This window comes from Stegodyphus dumicola, chromosome 6 (genome assembly GCF_044657685.1).
Source record: "Stegodyphus dumicola isolate Sdum_Otavi_A_Nest chromosome 6, ASM4465768v1".
Lineage (NCBI taxonomy): Eukaryota > Metazoa > Arthropoda > Arachnida > Araneae > Eresidae > Stegodyphus > Stegodyphus dumicola.
In genome coordinates this window covers 71,116,624-71,135,152 of record NC_140773.1, presented here as the reverse complement: position 1 = coordinate 71,135,152, position 18,529 = coordinate 71,116,624, and the positions used below count along the sequence as shown (strand labels likewise).

General features: G+C 31.2%; 1 protein-coding gene across 9 annotated transcripts in view; it reads right to left on the bottom strand.

Moving 5' to 3' along the window:
- LOC118193729 (uncharacterized) overlaps window positions 1-18,529 on the bottom strand; it is a 209,490-nt gene that overhangs the window by 76,052 nt on the left and 114,909 nt on the right. For 7 of the 9 annotated variants that reach the window (XM_085818509.1, XM_085818513.1, XM_035364855.2 and 4 more), the window contains 4 exons: window positions 13,316-13,372; window positions 2,551-2,569; window positions 2,366-2,415; window positions 2,205-2,258 (listed from right to left, as the gene is read on the bottom strand). In XM_085818509.1, the coding sequence (XP_085674635.1) occupies window positions 2,205-2,258; window positions 2,366-2,415; window positions 2,551-2,569; window positions 13,316-13,372 (180 nt within the window). The remainder of the gene's footprint in view (window positions 1-2,204; window positions 2,259-2,365; window positions 2,416-2,550; window positions 2,570-13,315; window positions 13,373-18,529) is intronic. The other 2 variants (XM_085818510.1, XM_085818511.1) reach the window with 2 other exon arrangements.

The following is an 18,529-nucleotide window of genomic DNA, read 5'->3' as shown; positions in this document are numbered from 1 at the left end:
AGATAGCCAATTTGTAACAATGACGTTCATGTATCATTTGCCCAAAGAACTGCAGTGGAGAGCTATTGGGAGATTAGTGGCAGGACAAAATCAAACAGAAGTAGCCAGATGGCTAAATGTGAATCCATCTGTGGTTCATAGACTTAAAACTGAGATAAAATTAAATTTATATAGGTATAAGTTTAAGAATATAACAAATTCATAGACACTGGTAGGACTATAAATATCTAGCTTAAATATCCATATGCCAAAGCTTATAAAGGTATACATTTTCAAATTTTAATAATTGTAAATATATGGAAAATTACATAATTTAAATATAATTATAATGTTGCCTTTAATCTGTAAATGCTGATCTGAAAAATGATACTGAGACTGACCTTTCCCAGTTTTATTTAAACTTGATAAACTTTTTTAAGCATACTGAAGATGATCTCTGCTCATTTCAGAGTATTTTCTTGTTAAAGTGGCCAGCATGCTTTGTTGCCAAAACTGCTACCTGTCCAATTTGTAATGTGGAAATTTCAAATGTCACCCGTTTCAGAATAAGTCTTCTCTTGATTATATTTTTAAAAAGTTTATCTTAAAACTAACATGCTATTTCTAACCACAGATTTGCCATCCAAGAGGCTCAGCCAAGGATAGCCAACTGTTACCCTGAGTGCTGATGACCAATATTTGTTGTTATTCCCACAAAGATATAGAATTGCATCTCTGACTCTACTCAGATCCTACCTTGCTGCAGCCACCATGGAGGTTAGTGTCAATGTCAACTGTGTGTAGAAGGCTTTACGAAGGAGGTCTATATGCAAGGTAACCAGTCTTTTGCATGCTGTTCATGTCACATAAAAGAAGGAAACATTTGAAGTGGGCACATCAACATATCCACTAGAGAGCTGATCACTGGAGAGTTGTTCTCTTTAAGGATGAGTCCAGGTTTAGCCTCCAAAGTGATAGTAGGCGTCTTTTGATTTGGAGAGGACATGGAATCCATTGTCATCCATCAAACATTTGTGAGAGAGATGACTATGGCGGAGGCAGTGTCTGTGCTTGGGATGGTATCTATTTGGGATATCCATGTCTTTTCACATGGAACCATGAATGCTCAGACCTATAGAAATGAAATCCTTGATACTTATGTGCACCCTTATGCAGGGCAATAGATGAAGATTTCGTGCTAGAGGGATGGCAATGTTAGACCGCACAAGGCTTTCATCATGGATGATTATTTTCAGCAGCAAATGTTCAGCGCATGGTAGGGCCAGCTTGATCACTGAACCTGAATCTTATCGAGTATGTCTGAGATGCTTTAGGAAGACGTTTAGCTGCTCTCAATCTTCCTCTTCAGACCCTTGCCATGCTTGCAGCTGCTTTGCAAGAGCAACGGCTCTCATTTTCTAAGGAACAGATAGACTGCATAATTGATAGCATCACACATTGCCGTATGCACTGTATTGCTTCTAGGGGAGATCAAATTCCATACTGAAGGTAATTTTCCTGTATGAAACTGACACATCTGATTTGTTCGTTTTACATATAGGCTAATTTCTATAACACCATAACTGTAAGGTAATTTATTTCCATGTAATTTTATACCTTACTATGCATTTTATACATGTAACTTTTTGAGTAATCATCATTTTTGTGATTTTTCCTTAATTATTAATAACCATTGTATTTATTTTTGTGTGTGTTATTTATTATAAACAGTCAATTTCTTCCTGTTTATCTGGAGTAATTAATTAAAGACACCCACACACCCAAAATGTGGAATTGTTCTATTAGCAAACCATACGCTTATATTTTTATAAACTTCTAAAGCTCTTATTTCCAACATCATTATTTTTACCAAATGTGTTTAAATCCTTGAAAATTTTGAAAGAGGTATAATTTATCATTTGATCATTCACAAACATACTTCAGTAGTAATCTCTCAATTCTAATCTTCACAGGGGAGGTTTTGAATACAATTTATTCTAATCCAATAATATCTCTAAAAACACTAAAGGTGGTCAAATTATTACAACAAGCAAACAAACAAAAGTACATGATAGAATCCCAAAACCTTGATCCTTGCCACTGTTGCTGCTTCAAGAGTTTGCTGATTTTCTAATCTTTTAAAAACAGAATCATTATAAAATCATCTCATATCCTTCCAACTTATTTAACAAACATCATATTATTAATAAATGAAAAAAAATTACCTCAAGTTCCTCTAACCTTCGAAGTAAAGTATCAGTTTCTGGACCTTGAGTATCCTGTAATAAAAAGTTATTTTTTACTTAAAAGCAAATCAAAAAAGACAGCCAGGAATGGATAAACAATGCACTAAAATTAATCTTTCTATCAAAAACAATTAACATACTACTTTCTCAATGTCTTGAATTTGTTCAATTAATTCCTCGTGTTTAAGAGCTACATGGTTAAAAAAAATGCATTTCAATTTAATACAATGAGTATTGATTTGTAGTTTATCTATTGTAGACAGACAGATTTAAGAAATTGAATAGATGAATGAATAAAAAGGAATATATAAAAAGAATCACTTACTCAAAGTGTCAAAACTGTCCTAAATAAAAAAAAAAATAATAATATATATATAGAGAGAGAGAGACAGCATCAAATTTTAAAAAAATGACAATTATCTATCTAGTGAATTAGACACTTCTAATCACATAAAATAAGTATACTTATGTAGCACATATATAAGATGGAAAACACATGTTCTTTTTTGAGTTTTGAATTTATTGGATTCTCACACATTTTACAAAAGCGTATTAAAAAATCAGAAATATCTGGTTATGAATGGGAATTTCTTCAAAGTTATCCTGTTTGGGAAACTATAAATTTTAAACTGATTCTCACCCATCCAATTTTTTTTTCCTAAACTTCCTTGTTAGTTACTTGAAGGGATTCACATCCTGCCATTCGTTTAATTGCTTCTCAGTTTTACCTGTACATTGCTTTTTTGTGCACAATGATTTACGCAAAAATGATATGGGGATCATATTTTCAAAATCTTCATGTTTTATTATAACATTCCATTTACTCTAGCTTGCTAATCCCTAAATTACATTACTAAGTCACAAAATGAACTTCCTCCACCTTCTTCCTTTTGTTATTTGACTTTCTATGAAATATGTAATTTCTTTTGGATATTATGTTTTACATTTTCTAAGTATTTTATTTACATAAGTTTTATACTAAGCATTACTACAATTTTATTAATTTATTATTAAAAACAAATTCTATAATTTTTAAGTTTTATACTAAGCATTATTACAATTTTATTAATTTATTATTAAAAACAAATTCTATAACTTTTAAGTTTTATTTAATGTGTTTTCAGACTTAATTTTCAAGTGGAATTTCTGAAGGCCTCCTTTGAAGTTTTTCTAGAGAAAACTAGAAATTCTTCAGAATTTTTTAATGATAAATAAAGATTAGATGATAATTTTGAAGAAGCTCAGATTTTTTAGAGAACTGATATAAAAAAATCCTTTACTTATTCTAATATAGTTTTCATTCTCTTGGAAACCCATCCATTCACACTCATCCATTCCAGTCAATGTCATCAGAAGAATCCTACAAATCTGTGAAGAATTCTGCTGAATAATTGTATCAAGGAAATAGTTTACATCTGCTTTTAAACAGAAAATACTGGAAGCTGACAATATGAAATAAAACTCACATATTCTCTGCATTGATCATGCAGCAAGGTATGAAAAAAGAACATAGTACTGTTGTGGTTTCTTTTAAAATAAACCATTCATGTTCAAATTTTAACTCATATGCAGATTTTTTCCATATGTGTTTTGTATATGAAGCATTAAGCAATGCAAAAAGAGTTTTATCCACATTAGTGTGTGACAAAAAATAAAATTTAATTTTTATATTTCTGCTAATTTATTTATTCTAATTTTGGCTAACAAGTAATTTTTTACATATATTTTATCTAATGCAGTTTTCTTGAAATTTCTGAAACAAAGAATAGACAATTTTAAAACAATTTTTCTGAAGTTTGTTGAACAAAGTGAATGAATTTACGTAACTTTTGAACACAAAAGCTTGAGAAACAAACATTGTGATTACACTGTCATAAAGTTTTTGATATAATGATATTATTATAAATTGCTTATTGAAATCTTTGCATATTAAAATGAATTTAATTCTAATAAAAGACATTATTTATTAGAGTATAAAGACATTTAAAATAGTTATTAGCATACAATTTCTCCAAAAGATATATATTCGCATACTTAGAAAAACAAAAATTACATAATGCACTACCATGTAGGCTTGTAAATTTTAATGACATAGTTCTAGTGATGTAGGTTAAAAATGTTTACTCAAACTATTCACAAGTAAAATAAGAGCAAAACATATTGCAGTAGTCAGATTTTTGTAAGCACATAGTGCATTTTACCCTTAATAATATTTTTCATGAAGAAACATAAAATTAGCATTGAATTTTACATTAAATAAGTAATTCTTTGTATCACTAATATCAGGTTGTCTGGAAGATAATGCAGGTTCCTGCAATTGTTTATCTTTCCTGCACAATTTTAGCAACAAAAATATTTTGAATTACATTGGTTTATATATCATTTTGAAGCCCTGTTTTCGCTCTATATTTCTAGTTCCAAAATTATTTTTAAAAAATAATATCTAGGTGTTTTTGTTTAGATGCCAAAACGAGATTTTCCGCAAATTTACTTTTATGAGTACAAGCAAGGCCAGAGCGCAACACAAACGGCTCAAAATGGCAACAAAGTATGAGACAAAAAATGTGTTAATGAATTCAACGGTGGTACCAAAAGTTTCACCATGGAGAACTGACATGGAAGATCAAGAGTGTCGTGGATGCTCTTCAGCTGTTGACAACAACAGTTTGAAGACTTTAGTTCAAACAAACCCGTGCACAACCGTTCGAAAGCTTGCGGAGGAGCTTGGCGTAAGCAAAACAACGATTTCTGATCACTTGAATCGTATAAGAAAGTCAAAGAAGCTCAATAAGTGGGGCCTCACGAATTGAGCGAAAATAAAAAAAATCACTGTTTTGGAGTGTCGTCTACTCTTATTCTCCACAACAAAAGCAACCCTTTTCTTGATCAAATTGTTACGTGCGAGGAAAAGTGGATTCTCTATAACAACTGGCAACATTCGGTTCAGTGGTTGGACCACGGTCAGACACCGCAACATTTTTTAAGCCAAATTTGCACCAAAAGAAAATTGTGGTGACTGTTTGGTAGTCTGCAGCTGGTCTCATCCACCACAGCTTCCTAAATTTTGGAGAAATGATTACAGCAGATAAGTACTGTCAGCAAATCAACAAAATGCACCAAAATGTGCAACGCATGTGCCCGGCATTGGTCAAAAGAAAGGGCCAGTTCTTCTCTACGACAATGCTCAGCCACACATCGTGCACCTGACCCTACAGAAATTGAACAAATTGAGATACGAGACTCTCCCTCTTCCCCCATATTTGCTTGACCTCTCGCCGACCGATTACCACTTTTTCAAACATCTGGATAACATTCTGCAGAAGAAATGCTTCAGAAACCAAGACGAGGCCAAAAACGCCTTTAACAACTTTATTGCGTCCAGAACTTCAGAATTTTATTCTACCGGCATAAATAAACTTATACCTTGTTCGCAAAAATGCATCGATTCTCCTGGTGCTTATTTTGATTAATACGTTGACTGCTGTGGGGTCACTGGTGGCTGGCACTCGATTTGGCTACAGCACTGTGAGGGCCACCGGTGACCGGCGATGCGACCAACAGTAAAAATATATAATTAAAAGTAAATATCGATACAGATAAATTTTTAAATAATAACCATTGTTACTATAATGTTTTGAAGAGTAATAGATCTCGCAAATTTAAATAATAAATCGCAAAAATGGTCTGCAGCCCCTCAGAGGTGAGTGGTGACGCCCACCAGGAAAAATGCATTAAACACGATTACATAACTCACCTTATCTTCTGTAGATAATATTTCAACATAGTATGCATCGAATAATAAAAAATTCATGTTGGCGCCATGTGTGAAGCACGTAAAATGCACGTGGCATTCAACGTGTTAATAACATTGTTTTTGAGTTGAGCTATGATACTTTAAAGATATATGTTAAAAACCTGCATTATACTAATTCAGAAGTCAAACAACAAAAATCAGCGTTATATTTACAAAATTTTCACAGGACTAGTTTCGATGGTTCGGTAAAACCATCGAAACTAGTCCTGTGAAAATTTTGTAAATATAACTCTGATTTTTGTTGTTTGACTTCTGAATTAGTATTTATTCGGCGTGTTATTGTGTCTTAACCTGCATTATTTTCCGGATAACCTAATACATTACACTGCATATGCTATCAATTATTAATCATTAAATTTCATTACTAAAAACAAAAACAACTAAAAAGAAGACATAATTTGCACAAAATATAAAATTCAATAGAGCCTCTACCTAGATTAACATATTAAACTTCAGAATATCTTTTCATATTTATTTTCATTTTAGTACTGCAATGATTTAAATCAAAGGCAAAAGTGAGTTCCTTCCTTTCACTTGCATGAGTTTTCATGTAAATGAATTTAAATTAGTTAACTTTGGATTATTTCATTTCATAACATAATTGCTTTCATTATGATCTTAAAGTCAACTTAACCCTTAGCCTGTCGAGTGATTTTCTGCGAATCCCTTTAAAACTGTCTCTAGTTTTGGGCCGAACTTCCCGTAAAATGTCGCGAAAATAACCCTAAATCTCTGAAAATTGTCAAGCAGTTCTTTTGTTATTTCCCATCCCTCCCAGAATTTTACTTCAATGATTCCGCTAAGTGAGATTGATTACTAGATATTGTTCGGTAGATTAAAGCTCTCAAGAGAATTGCAAAAGGCTAGACTCTCCGTGATGACCGTCTTAATGCCCCAGGGTACAGCTGCGAAAAGTTTCCTTCCTTTAAACAATCTTATCTCTACATATCTTCTCTACATATAATAAAAGAAAGAGTCTGTCTGTGTGTGTGTCTTTCGTTCGCGCTGCGCGTAAGCTAATAGACCCACGGCTACGAAATTTGGTACATAGGTACATCTACACAAGAGCCAGTGCACTTCAAAGTGATTTTTTCGAAATTCGAATTCGAATTTTTTTTTATATTTTATGTTTTGTGACGAAATCGCGTCATTTTGAAACACAATGGGCTATAGGAAACGAGATTTTACTCTACACACTCCATTTTCACATCGTCATGAAACGTAGGCACTTAGCTATTTTATGAACTTAAAATAAATTTCGTGTTTCAATAAATCAATTAAATACGAATTTATTTAACAAAGGGAGCTTAACACTTTTTCAATGGGATTTTTTCTAAAAAAGTTTATTTTTAAAAATTTACAGTTTATTTTTCTTTGATTTTTGGACACGTTAAACTTTCATCCTTGCGAATGCTTTTACAAAAAGTATTTTGTAAAAATGATAATATTTTGTATTTTTAAAAGATTTTTTAAATGAAGCTTCCGAGTACACTTCTCACATCTCACATCTTTAAAAATGTGATTTTGGCAACAATTTTCCTGTCTTATTGTTGTTGATAGATTTTTGATGAAATCGCATCATTTTGAATAGTTTCATTCTTTTAGAAATATGGGTTTGGCAACAATTTTTCATCATATTTCTTATGTCACTGTTTTTAAGAGATTGGCATATTTCGTTGTCACTTTTATATAAATATAATACATTTTTATTGTTTTTTTTTTTTTTTTTTTTTTTTTTTTTTTTTGATAAAGTTGTTCTGCTAAGTAAAATTCTGCGTGGAATTTTATGTTTTTTGAGTTGCTTTCATGTTATTTTTTGCTTATTTCACTGTTTATAAGATATTGAAACGTTTTGCATGATTTTTTTTCTTCAAGGGAAAGTTGGTTAATTTTTTAATTAGAATAATTAATATTTGTATTAAGAGATATAGCTTATTTCATTGTAATTTTTTCCCCTGAAAATATAAGATAAAATATCATTAATTATACTTCGCTTTTCAGAATTTTTTGTTTTTTGCATTCCTTTATTTTATTTATTGCTCATTTCACTGTTTTTAATATATTGAAAAGTTTTGACTGATTTTTTTTAGGAAACAAAGTTTTTAACCTCCTTTATACCATTTGAGTCCTTAAGATTTTGCAAAGGGAAGTTGGTTAATTTATTTATTAGGATAATTAATATTTGTATTAAGGAATATTGCTTTTTTAATTGTAATTTTGTTATACGTAATAACTTTTTTATGAAGTTGTTCTGCAGAGTTAAATTCTACACAGTTTTTTAATTTAACTTTTGGTGTTCCCTTCAGCCATTTTTCCGGTACATTTAAAAGCCAGACGAAGGCTGGCAGTGAAGCTGCTAGTTTTCAAATAAATTGGTTTTAAAATTTACCCGGTTAAATTTTTAATTATTACGCATTTTTAACCTAAGTAAACTAAATCTGTATGTCACTGATTATTTCAATGCAGACTGATTAAACTGCTATCACTAAAATTCTATTCTGACAAATATTTGATTCAACTTTCATTCCTTCTGAGATATTGCTGAAACATTTCCTATTATTTCCGATTTTCTGTATTTTTGTCATTAATTAAAAATCTTTAAAACTTTCAGCATTTTCCTATATTCTTCAACTGCATGCAAATAATTATTATTTTAAATAATTTCTTTTTGCCTTAATTATTACGTAGTTTTAAGAGTAATAAACGAAACATTTGGGTGTTTTTTAAGGATGATAATATTAATATTAAATTTGCATTTTACTTTTTTATATACATTCAAGATATTCAGAAAGAGAATTATAACTTGAAACCGTTTTCAGTGTATCATAAATTTATTGATTCAAATTAAAAATTCTTGCTTTCCTGTCCAAGAAACACTAGTAAACTTTATCTGAAATAGGAAAGATGAGACATAGTAATAACAAACAAAGCAATTAATTGGAAGTCAAAGACAAAAATCAGTGTTATATTTTCAAATTTTCACAGGACTAGTTTCGATGGTTTTACCGAACCATCATCCTCAGCTGCAAAAGCGCAAATGAACGAGATAAGATATAATGAAAATTACATTGTGAAAATTTGAAAATATAATGCTGATTTTTGTTGTTTGACTTCCAATTTAATGTTTGTTCAGCTTGTTATTGTATCTTAATTAAACAAAGCAATGTTGTTACTTATTAGCTTACAATATAATTCAATATGGTATTTTTGTAAAGAAAGACTGTTGCTATATATTTGGTAAAGTATAAATAAGCATTGCATTTAATTATTATAAAAGTTATTAATTATTTAATAATTAATCATAAGAATATGATTAATTAAATATTTTTTTGGAGATATATTTTCCGGCAATATTTTTTCTTTCTAGGGATTCCAGCATACATTTTTGAAGCATTCTGCTCTAAATAAATGTCTTCTTTGAACATAGCATTTATTACTGACAAATCTCCAACCAAAGGAAATACTTTACTAGGGAGGTTATTCAAACAAAAATTTTTATTAGAATAAATATTTTCGTTATTTTAATACTACTAATAATATAAAAACAGTAATTTAAGTTCACTATAGTTGAATGAATAAGATTGCTGGATGTTGGTAGTTTGTTGTTGGCAGCCGAACAGTTTAGCTCAGTGGTTTCCAACCTTTTTGTACCGGCAACCCCCTTTAAAAAAAAAAAAAAAAATTGGTGTGCCCCCCTTTAAAAAACAAATTGTTGTGTCCCGTTAATTTATCTTAAAATCAAATTTCATAAATACTCAACTGATATTATGGTACTTACGTATTATCGCAACCAGGTTGGCGCGATTTGTAAGTTTGAGTAAAAAAGTATGAATAGAAAGAAAATGTACATTTATTAATTACAGATAATTTTAATATAGTTTTTATATTATTTTGTTTTAAAATATAAAATAGCAATTAAACCCTTCCGGTTTCGAATTTCAACAAGTTGCAGAATTATTTTTTTGGCGGAAATCTTTTGGCTATTGCTTTTAGCACTGATTGAAAACTGTCTTCGCCATTAACAGTTTGAGCTTGGCACCATATAAATTCAATAAGGTATGAGTCAAGATGATGACGGGCTGTTCCTCTCTGTTTTTTGTTGCGCCATTTGGCTGAGCCTCACATGCGCTCTACATGTTATGTGTGAACGCCCGTGTTGGGATCCACAAAGTTATATTTGTGATTAACAGTTCCATGCAGAAATCCAGCATTTTCGAACTCACTTGTATTGTATCCTTTCCAGCAATACGAATAAATGATGCTTCCTTCCTTGATATTTTCGCAAATTTTTTCCATGAGGGTAACGGCACTTCTGTTAGGTACAGTAACCAAAAAAACTCTTTCTTTTCTCGGCAAATTCCGCTGAAAACCCATTGCTGTGGTAGTACACACCCAGTGTTATTTTTTCTTTTTACAAATAAACTTTCGTCTGTTTTCACACACGTAGGGTTGCCGTAAGTAGGGTCGCCAAATTTGACGATTTATGCGAATTTTGGCCTGGTTGCGTTAATACGTAAGTACCAATATTATAATTTATTTAATGGGCTACAAAATAATATACAATATTATGTAAAAATATAATATATTTATTATAAGAAATATAATAACAAAACAAAAAAGAATACATAATTAATACTACTACAACATAAAAATGTAATGTGACGGTTGAGCTTGTTTTTCAGCACAAATTTTCTCAAACCGTGGTATCATTGAAGAAATCGCGGTTCTCAGTTCCTTTTCAATCATTAAGCGAGATTGATACTTTTTTTAAGACAGCTACTGTAGAAAAACAAGTTTCACATAGGTAAGATGTTACAAATGGCAATAAAATTTCTAAAGCTTTGTTTGTCAAAGTAGGAAAATCGTCCTTTACTCATAGCCAAAACGTAACAATATTATTTTCATCTCGAAACATCTGCTTTAATGTGCTATCACTAGATAAGTCAATTATCATTTCCTGCTCTGCTGTCGTAAGGCCAAAATCATCATATTTTTCAATCACAAATGGGTTTCTAATCCATTCATATTTGGACATGTCAAGATCTTTAAAGTACAACGAGAATTGCTTCCATAGACTGGTCAAATGATTATTAATAAGAACTTTACTTTCTTCTATTTCATCAGCAAGAGAGGTAATTTTAAAAGTGGGAAACATGTCAAAGTTATTATTTTTCAAACTTATTATCCAGAGTTCCAATTTTTTCATAAATGCAGTAATCTTGTCTTTCTGCGTAAAAGCATGAATTTGAGCCCCTTGCATTGATTTATTTAAAATACTGAGTCTTTGAAAAATATCAACTAAATACGCAAGTTTTACAAGGAATTTCGTGTCATAAAAAAAGTGTGCTTCATCTCTATTATTATCACTAAGAAATATGGCGATCTCTTCTTTTAGCTCAAACACCCTTTGAAGTACTTCGGCACGTGAAAGCCAACGTGCCTCACAATAGTATAGAAGTGATCTATATTCTGAACCCATGTCATCACACAATTTTGCGAAAAGCCTTCCTCTTAATGGGCTATTTTTGATAAAATTTACAACTCTTGTAATAACTTCAAATACAGTTAGTAGATCTTCACCCATATCTCTTGAAACAAGTGATTGTCTATGAATCATGCAATGCATCCAAACTGCACGAGGAGCCACCTTTCGAACTAGTGCCTGTAGACCAGCATTTTTTCCTGCCATAGATGGAGCTCCATCTGTGCATAGTCCAACACAGTTCTCCCACAGAATGCCATTTTCATTAAAAAAATTATCAATGATTTTAAAAACTTCCCTTGCTGTAGTATTGCATTCAATAGGTTTACAGAATAACATGTCTTCTCTAACATCAGTTTCCACGACATATCTTACATATGTTATCAAGTGTGCATCCTTAAGAACATCGGTAGCCTTATCTTCTTGCAACGCGAAAGAAGATAGTTTTACTTTTTCTATTAATTGATCACAAAGATCTTCAGATATATCGGATATTTGTCTTCCCACCGTATTATCTGCAAGTGGAATGATTTTAAGTTGATCAGCATATGATTCACCGAGCATCGTTTCTATCATGTCAATAGCTGCAGGTAGCACCTATTGAATAAGTTTCTCCTATTGAATGGGGCTTTTTGCATTTAGCAATTCTATAAGAAACTTTATATGACGCAAGCAATGCTTTTTGTGTTACAGACATGGTCTTTGAAAACATTTCTTGTTGTTTATTTAAATTCTCTAATTTTCTTTGGAAAAATTCTCTTGTCTTGCCAACGTGATCTGCATGTACTTTTTCAAGATGTCGTTTTAATTTATTTGGTTTCATGCTGTCTGAGGCCAAAGTATTCATACACAGCAAACACAATGGTTGTTCTTGGCCATTAATAACCTTATATGTAAATCCTAATGATAAGTACATTGGATCATATTTTCTATATTTAGGTTTACTATTTTGCGAAGATGTATTTCCGATATTTTCATCATCTTTTCTTTTGCCCTCTGCTTCTGCTTCATTTAATTTTTTTTTCAAGCCAGTTACATATTTATCCATCTAAAAGGGGTATTATTTTAAATCAATGACTTTATATTAATTTAAAATACAATACAATTATATCAATATTTTCTTTTAAATTAAATATCAGTCTTAATTGGGATAATTTTTAAATGTAGAATTAAAAACTTTTTTGTCAAAATTAATTACTGGAATATAAACAACATAAAAATAACTTGCGCTCTACTTACATAAACGTGAATTTTTCCAATAACAATATTCATATTACTCAATTAAAACGATTACTGGTAAATTTACGAGAAAGTAAAAAAGCGCTAGTAGTGAAAAAATAGTATATTAACATCGGCCAGGATGTTATTTTATTGTTACGGATGTTTATAACCCTGGCACTTTGCGCTCGTGCCGAAAAACTGCCTCAACATTAAATTAACATTTCCTAGTTAATAAGGTACTATTATAACAGTTATGAAATTTACCTCAATGTTAATTTATTTAGAAGTTACCAAAGCGAAGTGTTTCATTCCATATATCAACGTGGTTATCGCAAGCACTACTAACGAACTAGTTCTGTTCATAGAAAACAGAAACAATCAGATGCTTCTGTTTACTGAAGTTTGGCGCGAGTAAGCACGAGAATTTTACGGGATGTTGCGAGTGCTTATCTTTTGATTCCACGCCCCACCGGTGACCGGCTCCAAACGTGAAAGCGAGATATTTCGTTCCAAGAAGAGTATGGATGGTGTAACAACAAAGTTCAAATGAATAAAGGTAAAAATATCTCTTACCTTTTCGAATCCGGGCGGCAAGTATTCCATCGACATGAAGATCGTCAAAACTGTAAACTAAATTTAAGGCACATCCTTTTATAGAGATTACAATAAAATTATTATTATTATTATATACATATATACAGTCATAATTGATTTACACTTAACATCCATGATAATTAAACGCGCTTTCAGATACAAAGCGGTTCCAATTCTCCTACTGCATAGCAGTTCGACTGTCTCCTCCTACGCAAATCGAGTTCAAAGTTTTTTACTTAGGAATTAATTCTAAAGTTCGCTAGATGGCACTGGGAGTTCAGAGTCCAGTTGTAACAGATGGGATGTTTTAGCATTTGCACCCGAAAAATTCGCGGCGAGGATTGTGGATTACGTATACTGCTGATTCATTTTTTTGACACCTGTTCGGCTTTTTTGGTTTGTATTCGAAAATGATATTTTGGAAACAGCTGCATGCCCCCCTAGCAACAGTCTCGCACCCCCCTGGGGAGGGCGCGCCCCACAGGTTGGAAACCACTGGTTTAGCTGCTTGTGGTCTTTATGAGTTTCCCGATGCATAACGTGAATTCAAGCCAATTTTATTTAGAAAATTACCCATGAAGGTGTTCTCTTAAAGCAGATAACCCATGACTTCTTTGTTAAAAAATATAATCTGTGATAATTTCCATTATATGATAACACGAAGAAAATGATTTCCTATATGAAACATATGATCAGCGCTGTTATTGCCCGCCGTTTAATTAAATACAACCATCTTATTCCTTAAAATTAATTTCCTTTTTCAAAGAAAGTTTGATTTCAGTAAAATGTACTATTTACAATGTGTCATTTTATTTTGCTCGTTTTTTATGCAAATATTCAAATTCAGATAGATATTGCGTAAGTTCAGAAAGCCAACTAGTCTCCAAGCAGTAAGATAGTTGAGCACCGGTAAATCCTAGCGGCTGCATGGGAGGTTTAGGAGTTTTTCACAAGTACAATTAATTGTGAATTAACAGTTTGTTTCCCCACAAAAAAAAAAAAAAAAAAAAAAAAACTTCCATGAAGACTTCCTTTCCCTTAGACAAATAGGTCCGGTGTGCTTTATCATAATCCAAAATCTTAAGCGTAAAAATCTTTTATCATAGCCGATGATGACGATAAAATATTTTCTATCTGATGTGTCAAGTTAGCATAATTGTAGATTTCTAACGAAAATTGTTTGGCTCATGTTACCCTATAATGAAAAAAAGATTCAATCAGTTTTTAGCTTAAACAGTATTTTCATTATTAATTATATCACGAATTTTATCAAAGTATTCTTAGTATTAATTGCAGGCATGTATTCAAGAATATAATATACACAAAGCTGTGTCTAATGATTACGGCTAATTTTTATATAAAATTTTATATTATAAAAATTTAGGTTCATAGGTCAGCCATATTTGAAAGAGTACTTGTGTATTATAAGAAAAGAGAGAGAGAAATTTAAGAATCAAAAAATTTACCACGAAGTAATATAAAAATGCAATACAACATAAAAGAGTATAATACTATTTCATGTTTTGTGGATATACTTGAAGACAGAAACATGTTTCAGCTATATTCGTTCATCAGAGAAAAACATTTCATATGAAGCTATTTTTATCAAATCTTTCACTATACAAGTAATACAAAAGCAGTATAGGAATTTCTTTTCTTAATACCCAACCGAAGAGCTGAGGGAATGTACAATGATTAACATACAATGGATGCCTTGAATTATTTTGCTTTACGTGCAGTTTCCTTATATATGTAAAACAAAATAAACTTTCACCCATTCCAAGATTTCAAGAACTCACAGAGAGAGAGAGACAGAAATATCTATAACAAATTTTATTGCTGTCTGACTGATTGCTTCAGGAACAATAAGTCTTCCAACTCAAGTTTCTAGCTATTCAAATACGAACGCTTCGCAGCAAAGCCATTTGAAACGCATCTGCTTTGTTAAAGAAAACCTTTTGGGGGTAAAATCATCCACTTCATCGAGTTTTTCAAACAAAGCAGTCAGTGGTCCTGTTACTACCTGTTGACCTAGAGAAATTTCTCAGAAACTTTTTCGAAAAAAAACGAGTTTTATATTTTTAAGAATTTCCAGTCTGACAGCAAGATTTTGTTATTTTTCATATATAGATGAAAAGAAACTAATTTGTTTTTAATAAAGAAGAAAAAAATTAATAAGCTTATTTAAATTTTTTACACAGCACCGAGTAAGGAGACGAAATTTAATTTTTTTTATAAATATTTTTCTCAGACAATACTTTAGTGTTTTTCCAGTTACGAGAATAGCGCGTTAGTGCATGCATTTCAAATCAGATTTATTTAATTAATATATGTGGATATGCTGAACAAGCACACTTTCGCACACATAAATTGTGTATTAGTACATACATAAAAATGAAATAAAATTTGAAAACAAGCAATTTAAAAACAAGCAATTTTTAATATTAAAAAAATTATTAAATTTTTTTTACCTCATTTTTTTCGTTATATACATTTACTTAAGTTTTTTATATGCATTTACTTAATTTTATTTTCTTATATGCATTTACTTGATTTTATTTTGTTATATGCATCTGTTAGTCTTTTTGAAAAATTTTTAGATTTTTTGAGTATGGCAAAGGAAACGAGATCTACCAGCCAAAGGCAATGAATGTCTCCATGGACGACTTTCTAAGTAAAACGTACTCATGTTCATGTTTCACATCGGGAAAATCACAAAATTCAACCATGCAACCAGTTCGTTTGTTTGGGTTCGAATACAAGTCGAAATAGCATTAATCAGATATCCTAGCCAGGAGGCCATTGATTGGGTTCGACAGATATGGAAACCTAATAAATAGTATTTAATAAATATAATATTATTAAACGAAACGGATTTATATAAACCAAATAAAATTCTTATATCGAACACAACTAAATCTCAATATAACTTACACTGATAAACTGATGTGTTATAACACTGATAAATTCAAATACTAAACGGATACATTAATTCTACATAGATAATTTTTTGTAATATATTTCGCTGGGAATGTCTGGCCGCAAAATCTTGATTATATATACCCTTATTTTAAGGTTATCACATATCTGATGGTTTGACTTTTACCTCAAAACACAAAGAATCCACAAAATTCAGTAAAATTAATAACTTTATTTCCCTGTTGAAAATTCTCTGGATCTTTTCAAATATAAAAGCATACGCGGCAAGCAGTTTGCTTTAAATAAATATATGCAGCAACGAGAAGATGCGCTTTTGACAGCAATTCGTTTCAAAAATCGAAAATTTTTCTAAATGTAAGAAATTTGTCGCTTAAATTCATTTTTCATTAAACAAAAAACAAAATAGAATCGCATATTATTAAAAGAATTTCATTTAAAATTCAGATTCTGAAAACAAGAACATTGTTGTTATAAAAAACAGAGAAAAAATAAACAACATATTTCATTCAATGGGGACCAACTTTGGCGCATGCACTTTTCAACATAAAAATATTTAAAGCATGTTATGGATAAAGTTTTATTTGATTATGGGAAAGTACTCGATGGTTATTTGCCTAAGGTGAAGGATGCTATCGTTCGAGGACTGCCTTACGGAAATTGGCTTGAATACATGTTACACATATGGAAAACTAAGAATATCATCCTGGCAACCAGCCGTTTGCCGGGATTCGAACCCCGGACAGAACCACCAGTTGTTTCGTTAGACTCCGCTCAATCACTGGTGGGCTGTCCGATAATGGAAAAGTTCAAAATTTCATATTAGAGGAAAAGTGGTAGCATAGTATACTTCGAAGTTATTGCCATTTCAGTAATGTGAAGAGATTTCAAGAATGTTTAATTATTTTATTTAGCTTATGACAAACTAAATAAAATAAGTAAACATTCTTGAAATCGCTTCTCTTAACATACTGGTAGTTTGACCTGCATTCAAACCCCCGTGAACAAGCTGATTGCATGGGCATTTTTATGGTTTTAAATTTTTGTAGTGCGAGATTGTTTCCCTTAGAAAATCTGTCACGAAAGCATACCTCCCCTTAGACAGATCGCCTTCACGTGCTTAATAATCTAACAAGCCAAACCAAACACAACCCAAGCGAGGACTCGTAGTCAAGGCACGTCATCATGAAAAGCTAACTGAAATTGGCTCATATTCATATTAAACATGGGCAGCAAAAATTCGCGAAAACTGGTATGTAGGCAATCCATTCGTCAGGATTTGAACCCGCTTCAAACTATTAGTATTCAACGATTTTACCGCTACTTCGTTGGCGGCCTTTTGTAGTATCTATAAGAAATGTAATCGCAAAGACAGAATCATTGTGTACAGACGGATGAATTAAGTTCGGAATTTAAAGAATAACTTTTATTCGTGCTATTGCTGTTAGCATTGACATTTGGACAGATGTTAATTTATTTTAAATTCTTTTAATGTAATTAATTTAATTCTTTAAATAATTGATCTTCTGACTGTAATTTTTTGTGCAGAGTATATCTAACCCTTTTGTACACTAACTGTTTTAATTAATTTACACTCCATTAATTTTAAGAGATTTTATATCGATAGATTTCTTTCCAAAAATGTTTCAAGGAATACATATTTTTTCTTTAGATTTTAAAACATTTTGGATTTAAAATCTTAATAATAAAATTTTTAAAACAAATGTTTCGAGAAATTCCTTTGGCGTATTCATTTATTCCATTTAGTTGAAGTTTCGAGTAGAATATCTTCTTTCACTTTCAACATTCATATAATTTTTATATGTCAGTTCGCCATTTCTACGGAGCACAGAGCCACACATACGAGTACAAAACTCAGGCATGCTGAAAGCACAGTTTTAACATTTAAGAATGTAAAAAGAATATACCATTATAATAACGCGCATTTGAAATACGAGGGTAAACAAGAAAGCTGGTTGCAGCATTTTATATTTTTTCCTGACAAATCAGAAATTGTAATCATTTGTCAATACAAAAATAAAATATTTGATTCTATAACATATAGGCATAAAGGCATCCTTTGTTACAATTCTTATTTTTTCTTGTTTCTACTAAAATTCGGCAATGTACTATAACAACGTCGGATCCTGTTTGACTTTCATTTATATAAAGTACCACAAGGCAAACAGTTGTAAAACGATTTAGCTTCTTTCGCAAACTTTTAGTCGGCACACAGATAATACATACCTGCTGTCT